The sequence below is a fragment of the Hypanus sabinus genome, chromosome 11, assembly GCF_030144855.1.
Source record: "Hypanus sabinus isolate sHypSab1 chromosome 11, sHypSab1.hap1, whole genome shotgun sequence".
NCBI lineage: Eukaryota > Metazoa > Chordata > Chondrichthyes > Myliobatiformes > Dasyatidae > Hypanus > Hypanus sabinus.
This window is the reverse complement of record NC_082716.1, coordinates 3,778,038-3,791,951: the sequence shown is the minus strand read 5'-3', so window position 1 is coordinate 3,791,951 and position 13,914 is coordinate 3,778,038. Positions and strand designations below refer to the sequence as shown.

Below are 13,914 nucleotides of genomic sequence, written 5' to 3'. Positions count from 1 at the left end.
GGCCACCAGGAGATCCCACTTTTTCTGGCAGATGGATCATAGGTGCTCAGCGACACAGTCTCCTAATCTATATCAGGCCTCACTAAGATACAGAAGGCCACACCAGGTACATCAGAAACAATAGATGATCCCAACAGACTTGGAGGTGAAGTGTTGCCTCACCTGGAAGGACTGTTCGGGGCCCTGAGCCCAAAAAAGTAGTGAAGGAGAAGGTGTAGGGGCAGGTGTGGCACTTGTTCTGGTTGCAAAAGTAAGTACCAGGAGGGAGATCAGTGGAGAGTCACAAAGGGAGCAATCCCTGTGCAAAGCGAAAAGTTGGGGAGGGAAAGATGTGCTTGATGGTGGTATCCTGTTGACTATGGTGGAAGTTACAGATAATATTAGGGCCTCAAACAGTCTTTCCAGATGAGTCAACACTTCACCTGTGAGTCATTTGGGATCATCTACTGTATCTGGTGCTCCCAATGTGACCTCCCGTATACTTGGTGAGACTGGATGTAGACCAGACCAGACTACTTCACCAAGCGTGAAGTATCCATCCACCAGAAAAAATGGGATCTTCTGGAGCTACCCATATGAATTCTACTTCCCATTCAGACACGCCAGTCCAAGGTCTCCTCGAGAACATAATCAGGTTGGAAGAGCAAAACCATATATTCCATTTTGGTAGTCTCTGACCTGATGGCATGAACGTCGATTTATAACCACATAACTATATAACAATCACAGCACAGAAACAGGCCATCTCGGCCCTCCTAGTCCGTGCCGAACTCTTAATCTCACCTAGTCCCACCTACCCGCACTCAGCCCATAACCCTCCACTCCTTTCCTGTCCATATACCTATCCAATTTTACCTTAAATGACACAACTGAACTGGCCTCTACTACTTCTACAGGAAGCTCATTCCACACAGCTATCACTCTCTGAGTAAAGAAATACACCCTCTAACTCCTCTCGTTTGAATCTCCCCTACTCTCAATGGAAACAGCCTATTCACGTCAACTCTATCTATCCCTCTCAAAATTTTAAATACCTCGATCAAATCCCCCCTCAACCTTCTACGCTCCGATGAATAGAGACTTAACTTGTTCAACCTTTCTCTGTAACTTAAATGCTGAAACCCAGGTAACATCCTAGTAAATCGTCTCTGCACTCTCTCTAATTTATTGATATCTTTCCTATAATTTTTTCCTATAATCTTTCTTGAACTTCCAGTAATTGCAACCACCCCCCATCCCCCACTTTTTCACCATTCCCCATTTTGATTTCCCTCTCTCAGTTTATCTTCTCTCCTCCCCATCATATCCTTCTGCTTCTCCTCCCCCTTTCCTTTCTTCCATGGCCTTCTGTCTTCTCCCATCAGATCCCCTTTCTCCAGACCTTTAACTCTTTCAGAAATCAACTTCCCAGCATTTTTCTTCACCCTTTCCCCTCTCCTGGTTTCACCTACTACCTTGTACTTCTTCTGTCCACCCCCACCTTCTACTTCTGACCTCATCTCTTTTTTCCAGTCCTGGCCCAAAACGTCAACTGCTTACTCTTTTCCATAAATGCCACCTGGCCTGCTGAGTTTCTCCAGCATCTTGTGTGTAGTGCTTTGATTTCCAGTATCTGCAGATTTTCTCTTGTTTGTGAGAGGAACACGCAGACTCACAGAGGCCAGAACTGACATGGGTCACTGGAGAGGAGAGGTAGCAAATCTACCTACTGCGCTTCTGTGCAAACCATGATGTCCTCCCTTAACCTATCCCTCCATCAACAATACCTATTCTTACTATTGGGGTCAAAGAGATTGCTATTCTCTTTATTACCTGGGGTTGCCACTTCTCTAGAGTGACTTGCAACCACTTGGAATAACCATAGGACTGCAAGATTTCGGAAGCAGAATGAGGCTATTAGGTCCATCAAATCTCTCCACCATTCCATTATGGATGATTTATTATCCCTCTCATTCCCCTTCTTCTGCCTTCTCCCGTAACCACTTGGAATAGCAGCTAAGAGAAAAGATGCTGGGATGTTAACACTTTAGAACATACAGTAGAACACAGAACAGCATTGGCCCTTCATCCCACAATGTTGTCCCAACCTTTTAACCTGCTCCATGATCAATCTAACCCTCCCCTCTCCCATAGCTCTCCATTGTTCTTTCATCCATGTACCTATCTAAGAGGTCTCTTAAATGCCCCTAAAGTGTCTGCCTCTTTCTTCATCCATGCTGACATCCCTCCTATGCTTTCTTGCAATCACCTTAAAATTATGCCTCCTCACATTAGCCATTTCCTGGATAGATTGAGTGGACAGCCTGGGTAAAAGTCTTTAGCTGTCCACTTGATTTACATCTCTTAACACCTTGTACATGTCTATAAAATCACCTTTCATCTCCTTTGCTCCAAAGGGAAAAGACCTAGCTCACACTTAGCTCCTCTTAAGACAAGCTCTCTAATCCAGACATCATCTTCGTAAATCTCCCCTGCACCCTTACTAAAGCTTCCACATCCTTCCTATTATGAGGTGACCAGAACTGAATAAAATTTTCCAAGCTGTATTTTATTAACTTATTTGTGGCAATATTTTGTTTTAGGTGCTGTGTGATATATATATTATGGGTACATGTGGTCCACAGGAACATTGTTTCACTTGGTTTTATGCTGGTACAGTCAGATGACAATAAACCTGAACTTGTACTTGAAGTGTGGCCCTGGAGTGCCTTCATTCACTGGTTGTACAATTTTTGGGGTTGGAAAAAAGTATTATCCACCATTTGTTCCAGAGCCATTTGTTCAACAAAACAAAGATATTGTCTATTTAATGCTGAAGGTGGGAAGCCAAGACAATGACGATGAAATGTCTGGTAGAAGTACTGACACAAGCGCTGTGAGCATGGTCCTGTGCCACAAAAAGTGGCAGGTGTGGAAGGTGGCAGGTATGAAAAATTGGCCTTAAAACCTTTAGCCTCACAATCTTAAAAAAAAACTGATGGTATTGCTGGGATTTTAAAAATAAGACTGTATAATCATTTTGTTGCCTGAGACTACTGTGGTGTATGGGGTGTCCAGGGAGGAGTAGCACCACTGGTGGAAGGGCTTGTTGTGTCCATTCCAGGACAGTTCATTCACCTTTGGTCCCCACTGGACACTTAGCTCTCACCCTTGGCACCAAGTAGCTGTTTGGATGCGACAGTGACCACACCCTGGACCACCACTTTGACAGGTAGGCTAAACCAAGTGAGGGTAGCCAGTGGGTATCATACCCCAGTCAAATAGGGACATGCCCATCCTAGCATGTGAAGTCAGCTCTGGCACACAATGGACAACCACCACATTTTTTAGCCAATGACAAACACTGTTCTAGGCTTGAAGTACTCACCCATATTTGCTTGGTGATGTGGGATGCAATATCCTTGGCATCAAGAACAATTGACAGAGGAAGAGATGAAACCTCAGCAGCTTTTAAACCTTTTATATAAAAAATATCAAAAAGACATTAGGTCAACTCAGATATCACAGAGCAACTGATTGTGAATTTTGGAAATATGTCACATTAGGCTCAGGACAATGAACTATTCAAACTGAGATACAGCAGTTTATAGCTGATTACACAGGATATAAAATAAGAACAATCATTAACGTGGCTGTAACTTTAGATACATCAATGAACATTATTACAACTGGGCCTGGATAGAGTGGATATGGAGAAGAGGTTTCCTATAGTGGGAGAGTTAAGGACCAAAGAGCAGAGCCTCAGAATAGAGGGATATCCATTTAGAACAGAGATGAGGGGAATTTCTTTAGCCAAAGAGTGGTGAATCTGTGGATCTGTGGTGTCTCTGGAGGCCAAGTCATTGGGTATATTTGAAGTAGAGGTTGGTGTGAGGGTATCAAAGATTACATGAAGAAGGCAGGAGAATGGAGTTAAGAGGAATAAAAAATCAGCCATGATGGAAAGACGGAGCAGACTCGATGGACCAAATGGATTAATTCTATTCCTATGTCTTATGGTCTAATTACTGTGTAACACCTCCTTAAATTAATCCTAGTAGATCTCACATTTCTAAGCGAGCTCTTTAAAAAAGGGAGCTCTTATGATAAAGGTATTGCTGGCAAGGTAATCTATAGATCATCTATAGATTATAGAACAATACAGTAAGGGAACAGGCCATTCAGCCCACAGAGATATGCTCAACCCTCTCAGCCCCATTCTCATTCTTCATGTAACCTTTGATGCCCTAACATCAACGTCCATATTAAATTGGTCATTTAACTACCAATTAAAAGATGACTAAACTAGTCCCTTCTGCCTATACAAGTCCACATCTCTCCATATTCAAGTCCCTATTAACAGCCTCTTAAAGTACTATTGTATGTGTCTCCATCACCAGGCTTAGCAGCACATTCTAGACACCCACTAATCTCTGTGTAAAACCTTGCCCTATACATCTCCTTTAACTTAACCCCTCTTACATCAATTACATGTGCTCTAGTATCAGACATTTTGACCCTGGAGAAAAGGTATTCTACATCCCTCTCATAATCTCAAACTTCTCCTAAGTATCCCCTCTGCCTTTGATGCTCCAGAGTAAACAAACCAAGTTTGTCCAACCTCTCCTTTAGTCATGTCTTCTAAACCAGGAAGCTTTCTGGAAATCCTCTTCTTGCACCCTCTCCAAAGCCTATATCGGGGCAACCAAAATTCAAAGCAACACTCTTTGTAAAGCTACCACATAATTTCCCGACCCTCAAGCTCAATACTTTGATGTTATTCTGAATTCTTCACTAATTAAGGAGAAAATTAAGAGGAATTGCCCAGTTGTCCTATTGAGCCTGCTTTGCAAGGAGATGGTAGTGAAAGACAACTTGATGCTTATTCTATTCCAATTGGTGATGCTGCTCTCAGAATGTTACAGGATATTGGTGGGAGAGGTGGAAGTAGGAGTCCCAATACTTAGTCTCAGCAACAATAAAGAAATAGCAATACATTTCAAGCCAGAATGGCGGGGAATATTCAGGCGGTGGTATACCTAAATTTCTGCCACCCTTGTCCTTCTAGACTAGTGGTTCCCAAACATTTTAATGCTATTTTGCAATACCATTAATCAAGGAGTCTGTGGACCCTCAGTTGGAAACACTTTTTTAAACAGCTAACATTACTGGTTTCAGAGCTGCTGTTGAAGAAATTCTGTTTAGTTGTTCAGGTACTGGAGCTGGAACACCTGAATGTTTATAGATCTACAATAAGCTTAGGCATCAGGTTCTCTTGTCATTACATTTCCTTCCCACATTAAAAAAAAAAATTCTCGAGGAGCCTAATTTCTTAATTTTGGTTGCAATGGATTTTCAATGTGGGCTCTGTTTTGATGAGAGGTTACTTCACGGGTTAGTACAATCCAAACACATTTTGTCTAGTCAGCTTTCTAGTTAAAGTTCTGCAACACAAAAACAGGTCCTTTGGCTCCACCAGTCCTTACTGGTCAAGATGAACCATCCAAGCTAATCCCAGTGGCCAGCATTTGGCCCATATTCCTCTCTAAACCTTTCCTATCCATGTACCTTTCCAACTGTCTTTACTGTTGGTACTCATCCACTTTCTCTGGCAGCCCATTCCACATAAATAGCACTCTTTGTGTAAAAAAAGTTGTTCTGGCTCCTATTAGATATGTCCCCTTTGGCCTCTAATTATTATTTCCCCCAACACTGGATAACAAGGAAACGGGAACCCCAGCAATGCACAAAAATTTGCTATCCTTTCTCCTGTTAAAGAGTTGTTGTGAGGCAAATTTAGAACTGGTTTTAGCCAGATCAGCTGTCTTAGTTCCATGAGTTATTGGATACATAAATCTACAATTTTATGGTCAATGTCCAGCAGGAAACAACATCAATGAAACAAAGACTCTCATAAATTTCTACAGATATATCTTGGACAGCATTCTAACTGGTTGCGTCAATATCTGGTATGAAGGGGCCACTGCACTGGATTAGGCAAAGTTGCAGGCATTTGTAAACTCAGCCAGCGCTATATATACCCCTTATATGTGTATACATATATATACACCATAAAACCATGTTTTATGATGACTCAGAAGAGGGAGGGGGAAGGGACACACTGAGGTAATAGATTAGTTAAGGGTATGGACAGTTGATTCTATGGGCAAGAACGAGATTTGAGGGTGGTATGTTACCTTGTGGATGCGAGGGTCCGGGCTATCCCGGACTGAGTCCTCACCATAGTTCAGTGGGATGGTGAACAGTCAGATGTCATGGTTCATGTAGGTACCAATACCATTGGTAGGATGAGTGATGGGGTTCTGCATTGGGAGTTCAGGGAGTTAGATACTAAATTAAAGGGCAGGACTTCCAGGGTTGTGACCTTAGGATTGCTACCCGTGCCACAGGCTAGGAAGATTATACAGTTTAATATGTGGCTAAGGAGTTGGTGTAGGAGGGAGGGCATGACATCTTAGGATCATTGAGCTTTCTTCAAGGGAAGGTGAGACTGTACAGAAGGGACGATTTGCACCTGAACTGGAGGGAGACTAATATCCTAGAGGGAAGGTTTGTTAATGTTGCACAGTGGGGTTTAAACTAGAGGAATGAGAACCAAAGTGCCAGACAGTTAGTGGACAGATTGTAGAGACATATGTTGGTAAGACCTCAAAGTTAGGAATCAAAAAGTTGAGCATAGTGCGACTAGTGTCCTCAGCTGCATATATTTCAATGCATTGTAGGAAAGGCTGAAGATAATGCTGAAGATTAGGTAGCTAGTTTATAAACAGAAGTACTGTGTAGTGAGGAGAAGCTGTTGATAAGACAAAACTGCACAGTTGCAGCTTGGCAAGTAGGCATCACTGAATCATGGCTGAAAGGTTATATTTGGGAGCTTAATGTCCAAGGATTCACATTGTATCAAAAAGATAGGCAGGAAGCCAGAGCTCCATTGCTCCGTTGGTTAAAAAAAAGAACTCACCTCATTAGAAAGAGGTGACACAGGGTTGGAAGGTGTTGAATCATGTGGATAGAGCTAACGAACTACAAAGGTAAAAAGACCCTGATGGCAGTTGTATACAAACCCCCAAACAGTAGTAAGGGTCTAGCCTACAAATTACAACGGGAAATAGAAAATGCATGTCAAAAGGGTAAAGTTACAATAATCATGGAGGATTTCAACATGGATAGACATAGGAAAATCATTTGATGTTCTGTACTTGGATTTTCAGAAGGCCTTTGACAAACTGCCACGCATGAGGCTGCTTAACAAGCTACAAGCCTATAGTGTTAACCCTTATATACTGCTCGGGTCAAATTTGACCCATTTTAAGATTTGACAGCAGTAAAAACACCCTAAATGCCAGTTTTTAGCCAAAATTTGATGACTTTTCCTAAAGTGACCCAAAATGCATAAAAATGAAAATATTTTAATATTTTATACTTTTGTACAGGCACTACAAACTTTTGTACATTGAGGCTGTTCTGGGTCAAATTTGACCTGTATCTATTGAAATGGATTTTAGATCTCTGAAACATTAATTAAGGATTAATCACCCATTTATTAATGTTAGATAGGCTATTTATACATTCTGAATAGATTTGTGGTTCAAAATTTGGTACAGACACTTGTTATGAAGGGATTCTTGGGCCGGGTCAAAATTGACCCAAACCATACTGTGAAGGTATAGAATATGAACAGATTGCCTGGGTTAAAAGAAAGATTTTAGCATAGATAAAGCAGTAGCTGATTAGCAGGAGGCAAAGAGTGGGAATAAAAGGAGCCTTTTCTGGTTGGCTACCAGTGACTAATGTTATTCATCAGGGTTTGTGTTGAGACTGATTGTTTTTACATTTTATGTTAATGATTTGGATGTTGGAATTGATGGCTTTGTTGCACAGTTTGCAGACGATATGAAGAAAAGTGGAGTGGCCGGTAGTTTGGAGGATGTAGAGAGATGACAGAAGAGCTGAGACAGATTAGGAAAATAGGCAAAAAATGGCAGATAAAATACAGTGTCAGGAAGTGTATGGTCATTTACTTTGCTAGAAGAAATGAAAGAGTTGACTATTTTCTTCAAGGACAGAAAACAGAAAAACCTGAGGCACAAAGGGACTTGGGAGTCCTAGTAAAGGATTTCCTAAAGGTTAATATACAGGTTGAGTCCGTGATGAGGAAGGCAAATGCAGTGTTAGCATTCATTTCAAGAGGACTAGAATATAAAAGCAAGGATGTAATGTTGAAACTTTATAAAAGCACCGGTGAGCCCTCTTGCAGTGTTATTGAGCAGCTCTGCCCTTATCTTAGAAAGGATGTGCTGAAACTGGAGAGGATTCAGAGGTTATTCACTAACATAATTCCAGGATTGAATGGCTTTGGGCCTGTATTCACTAGAATTCAGAAGAATGAGGGATGACATAATTGAAACCTAGTAAATGGTGAAAGGCCTTGATAGAATGGATTTGAGACAGTGTTTCCTATGGTGGGAAAGTCCAAGACCAGAGGACACAGCCTCAGAATAGAGTGGTGTCCTTTTAGAATAGAGAGTGGTAAATCTATGAAAGGGATACAGTGAGAAGGAAAAAGACTTGGGCTGAGAGGAAAATTGGATTAGCCATGAAAGAAGGGCAGAGCAGTCTCAATGAGCCAATGGCCAAATTCTGTTTTGTTATCTTATAGCCTTATAAGACCCAGGAGCAGAACTAGGCCATTTGGCCCATTGAGACTGCTCTGCCATTTCGCATGGCTGATCCATTTCCCTCTCAATCTCTTTCTCCTGCCTTCTTCCCTAACCTCTCATGTCCTAAGTAATCAAGAACCTATTAACCTCTGTCTTAAATACAGCCAATGACTTGCCCTGCACAGCCTACATAGCAACAAATTCCATATTCCCCACTCTCTGGCTAAAGAATTTCCTCCTCAACTCAAAGGATGTCCCACTAATCTGAGGCTGTGCTCCCTGGTCCTAGATTCTCCCTCCAATTGGATACATCCTCTCCACATCTGCCTAATCCAGGCCTTTAAACATTTGTTAGGGTTCAATCAGATCCCCTCTCATTCTTCTAAATTCCAGCGAGTATTAGCCCAGAATGATCAATTGCTCCTCATATGATTCAGAATCCTTCTCCTGAACCTCCTTTGAACCCTCTCCAATGATGGCATATCCTTTCCTAAATAAGGGGCACAAAACTGTTCACAATAATGCAAGTGAAGCCTCACCATATACACATACAGTGGATTTTGGTTAATTGGGCCATCGGTTAATCAGGGTGGCTATATATCTGGGACAACTAAGAAAAGGAAAAACTAATCAAGAAAATAGCTGGGGTTCTCTTCGTTTATCTAGGACACAGTGCTACTTAATTGGGGTTGCCAAACAGTTTCTAACTAGTGTTAGTTGCTTGTGTGTTGTATGAAAATTAGACATTACACCATATTTTTAAATAGTATCAGTAGCATGTGTTCAAAAAGCAGTGTTCTTTTATCACTGATAATTGGCAAGTAATAAACAGTAAGACAATCGAGAACTGATTTGCTTACTATGATTTCAAGCACTAAGGCTTCCAGATGGCAGAAACGGCCAGCAGTGAAAATGAAACAATTTCATGACTTCAACAAGTTAGGAACTAGGAAGAATTTGAAGGTATTAAAAATCATCTTGAATATTACAATGAAAGTGAAGATTTGGAGGATGAAATCACTGATAAAACTGTATGAAGGCAGTCTATTTTCTAAACAAAGTGTCTGCGCTGATTTTATTCATTTAGAGTCAATAAAAAGAATGCAGCACTGTACACAGGATAAGTTCCGTCAATAACAATTAGGAACCAATATAGTTTTTGAGTATTGTAGTAATTTTGATGGAGTTCTAATTCTAATTTCCTCTGTATTTCTTTTAAGTACATAATTTGTTACTCAGTTTGTCATTTTTATACCTTTTTAACTACTTTCCATGAAACTTTGGCTTATTGGGGCAGCCACTTAATTGGACCAAAATTTATTGAGCACCAAGTGCCCCAATTAACTGGAATCCACTGTTAATATATATTTCTTATTGTAATTTATAGTTTCTTATTATGCATTGCAATGTACTGCTGGTGCAAAACAACAAATTTCATGATATATACCAGAGAATTTATGGTCTAATTTAAGATATGTCATAATGTAGTCTGATTGTGATGCAAGCCAGGTGCATACCAGGGAGTAATAGACAATAGACAATAGGTGCAGGAGTAGGCCATTCGGCCCTTCAAGCCAGCACCACCATTCAATGTGATCATGGCTGATCATCCACAATCAATACCCCGTTGTTGCCTTCTCCCCATATCCCTTGACTCCGCTATCTTTAAGAGCTCTATCTAACTCTTTCTTGAAAGCATCCAGAGAATTGGCCTTCACTGCCTTCTGAAGCAGAGCATTCCATAGATCCACAACTCTCTGGGTGAAAAAGTTCTTCCTCAATTCTGTTCTAAATGGCCTACCCCTTATTCTTAAGTAGTAGTACCTGAAGATTTTTGACTGTCATACTTGGGCCAATTTCCCACAATGCTTCCTGTTCACAAGAAGTGAAAACATACTGTTGGTGACTTTGCACCTGATCCCTCAGAAACGTTGGAAGTCCCCAGTGGCTCTGCAGGAGCACCTTCAGCAGAATGACTGCAGCACTGCCACTATCATATGGGATGGTCAATAAAGCAAGGCATCTAACAAAGGGAACAACTTCTCTATTTACCCAACTCAATTCAACATCTGCAACAAATCTCCACTCAGCCTTTATTCATATTTGCCAACATAGTTTTGCATTATTGTCAGATTTTTGATGAAGCAAGAACTTAAATGAACTCCACCACAGACAGCCCCAACCCTAGCTGCAAAAGGAGGTTGGGCATCCCATAACAACTCAGAGCTACAGTAACACTAATAGAAGCTCCAAAGACCTTATTCCTGTGTGAGGAAGTATCTGTAATGAGCTACACCTGGGGACAATTTGAAAAAATGACCCAGGACAAATGTCACTCCACTCTTTAAGAAGGGAGAGAGGCAAAAGAAAGAAAACTGTAGGACAGTTAGTCTGACCTCAGTGGTTGGGAATGTGTTAGTCTGATAGTAAGGATGAAGTTTTGAGGTACTTGGAGACTAATGATAAGTCAAAGTTAGCATGGTTTCTGTAAAGGGAGATCTTGCCTGACAAATCTGTAAGTTCTTCAAGGAAGTAACCAGCAGGGTGGATAAAAGAGAGGCAGTGGATGTCATTTGTTTGGATTTTCAGAAGGCGCTTTGAGAAGGTGTCACACATGAGGCTGCTTAACAAGATAAAACCCTATGGTGTTACAGGAAAGATACTGGCATGGATAACGGAATGGTTGGCAGGCAGGAGGCAGCAAGTGAGAATAAAGGGGGCCTTTTCTGGTTGGTTGACTAGTGGTGTTTCTCAGGTGTCAGTATCGGAACCACTACTTTTCACATTGTTTATCAATGATTTGGCTTTGTGGCAAAGTTTACTGATGGTACGAAGATAGATGGAGGGACAGGTAGTGCTGAGGAAGCAATGCAATTACTGCAGGACTTAGACAAGTTGGAAGAATGGGCAAAAAAGTGGCAATGGAATACAGTACTGGGAAATATATGACAATACATTTTATGAAAGGAACAATAGTGTGGACTATTATCTAAACGGGGAGAAGGTTTAAATATCAGAGGTGCAGAGGGACTTAGGAGTCCCTGTGCAGATTCCCAGATGGTTAATTTACAGGTTGAGTAGGTGGTAAAGAAGGCCAATGCAATGTTGCCAGTTACTTCAAGGGGAATAGAATATAAAAGCAAGGAGATAATGCTGAGCCTTTATAAGACACCAGTCAGGCCGTACTTGAAGAATTGTCAACAGTTTCAGGCCCCAGATCTCAGAAAGGATGTGCTGTCATTGGACAGAGTCCAGAGGAGGCTTACAAGGATAATTCTGGGAATGAACAGATTAACATGAGGGGTGTTTGGCAGCTTTGGGTCTGAACTCACTGAAATTTAGAAGAAAGCAGGAGGAGCTCATTGAAGCTTACTGAATGTTAAAAGGGCTAGATAGGGTGAAAGTGCAGAGGATGTTTCCTGTGGTGGTGGTATCCAGAACTAAAGGGCACAGCCTCAAAACTGAGGGGTGACCCTTTAGAACAGAGGTAAGAAAGTATTTTTTTTTAGTGAGAAATAAATCTGTGGCATACTCTGCCACAGACTGAGGTGGAGGCCAAGTCTGTGTGTATATTTATAGCGGATGTTGATCGTTTCCTGATTGGTTAGTGCATCAAAGGTTATGGCAAGAAGGCAGGTGTATGGGATTGAGTGGATTCTGAGATCAGCCATGATGGAATGGCCTAATTCTGTTCCCATAACTTCTGGACTCTGGAGAGGTGCTATCGGCAGCCTCTGCCCCAGTAGGGGCATGGGCTGCAGTAAGAAAGACACTAAATGGGTGAGAGGAGCTTAAGTGAAATCAACCATCATCACATTGTCGGTTCAAGAGGCCAAATTACCGTGCCCTAGCAGAGCTGGTGAGAAGCTATTCAGCTTTCTCTTGTCCTGAATATTTGCTGTCCAGCAGCAGAACTTACCATAGTTTTTTTCTTCAGTGCAGCCTTTAGCAAGGACATATGTGTAAATGATTTTATTGTGGTTTCCCGTGCTGCTTCGGTTGTGCTGAACCTCAAAATGGTTGTTTTCCACATTTGGATACAGGGCATCCAGTTGACAGATCTCCAGGAAGTGAGTGGCAAACAGTGTGAAGGCCTGAGTGGAAACAAAGCAAACACTTCATTCAAAGATTAGTGAAAAGTGGAGATAGAAACACAAGAGAATGCAGATGCTGTGATCTGCAGCAACAAACCATCTGCTGGAGGAACTTTACACAAAATTCTGGAGGAACTCAGCAGCTCAGGCAGCATCTATGGAGGGGAAATCTGATGATCGGACCAAGAGCCTTCATCAGAACTTATGAAGAGTCTTGGCCAGAATCATCACCTTATCCACCTCCAAGTGTGCCTACATCTTCTCCCTCACTACCATTCAGGGCTCTAAACACTTCACCTGTGAGTCTGTTGGGGTCATCTAATGTATCCGATGTTCTCAGTGTGGCCTTTTGGATATTGATGAGACCTGACATAGATTGGGAGACCACTTCACTGAGGACCTACACTGTCCATCAGAAAAAGCAGTATTTCCCAGGAGCCAACCATTTCAATTCTACTTTCCATTCCCATTATGACATCTCAGTTCACAGCCTCCTCTACTGCCATGATGAAGCCACACTCGAGTTGAAGGAGCTACACCCCATATTCCATCTGGATAGCATCCAACCTGATGGCATGAACATCGATTTCTCAGATTTCTAGTAATTGCACCCCTCCCACCATTCCCTATTCCTATTTCATTCTTTCACCTTTTTCCTTACCTGTCCCCCTGGAGCTCCTCCTCCTCCTTTTTCTCCATGGTCTTCTACCCTCTGCTATGATTCCCCCAATCAACTTCCCAGTTCTTTACTTCACCCCCTACCCCACTTTCCTGGTTTCAGCTATTTACCTAACACCTTGTACTGCTTCTTCCCCTCGCACCCCCACCTTCTTATTTTGACTTTTCATATTTTTTCCACTCCCAATGAAGGGACTTGGCTGAAATGTTGACTGTTTATTCCGTTGCATAGAATCTGCCTGGCCTGCTGAGTTCCTTCAGCATTTTGTGTGTGTGAGCTGTACTGTACTTTGGTGTTTTATATTCTATATTTGTTGCAGGACATGGAGATACATGGTTTTCTCTGTCCTTGTCTGGTCATGCTAGTTGTTATTTGGTCTACTGCTGTTTGTTTGAGTTTGCCAGGTGAAAATTCAAGATCGTTTAATGTCATTTCTAGTAGAAAAGTGTAAAGGAGACTGAAAGATTTGTTACTCCAGATC

General features: G+C 41.7%; 1 protein-coding gene across 1 annotated transcript in view; it reads right to left on the bottom strand.

Moving 5' to 3' along the window:
• The window catches only part of msh4 (mutS homolog 4), a 188,335-nt gene that overhangs the window by 1,992 nt on the left and 172,429 nt on the right, over window positions 1–13,914 (bottom strand). The window contains exons 16-17 of the mRNA XM_059983705.1: window positions 12,580–12,754; window positions 3,368–3,456 (exon numbers count right to left, since the gene is read on the bottom strand). Of these exons, the coding sequence (XP_059839688.1) occupies window positions 3,368–3,456; window positions 12,580–12,754 (264 nt within the window). The remainder of the gene's footprint in view (window positions 1–3,367; window positions 3,457–12,579; window positions 12,755–13,914) is intronic.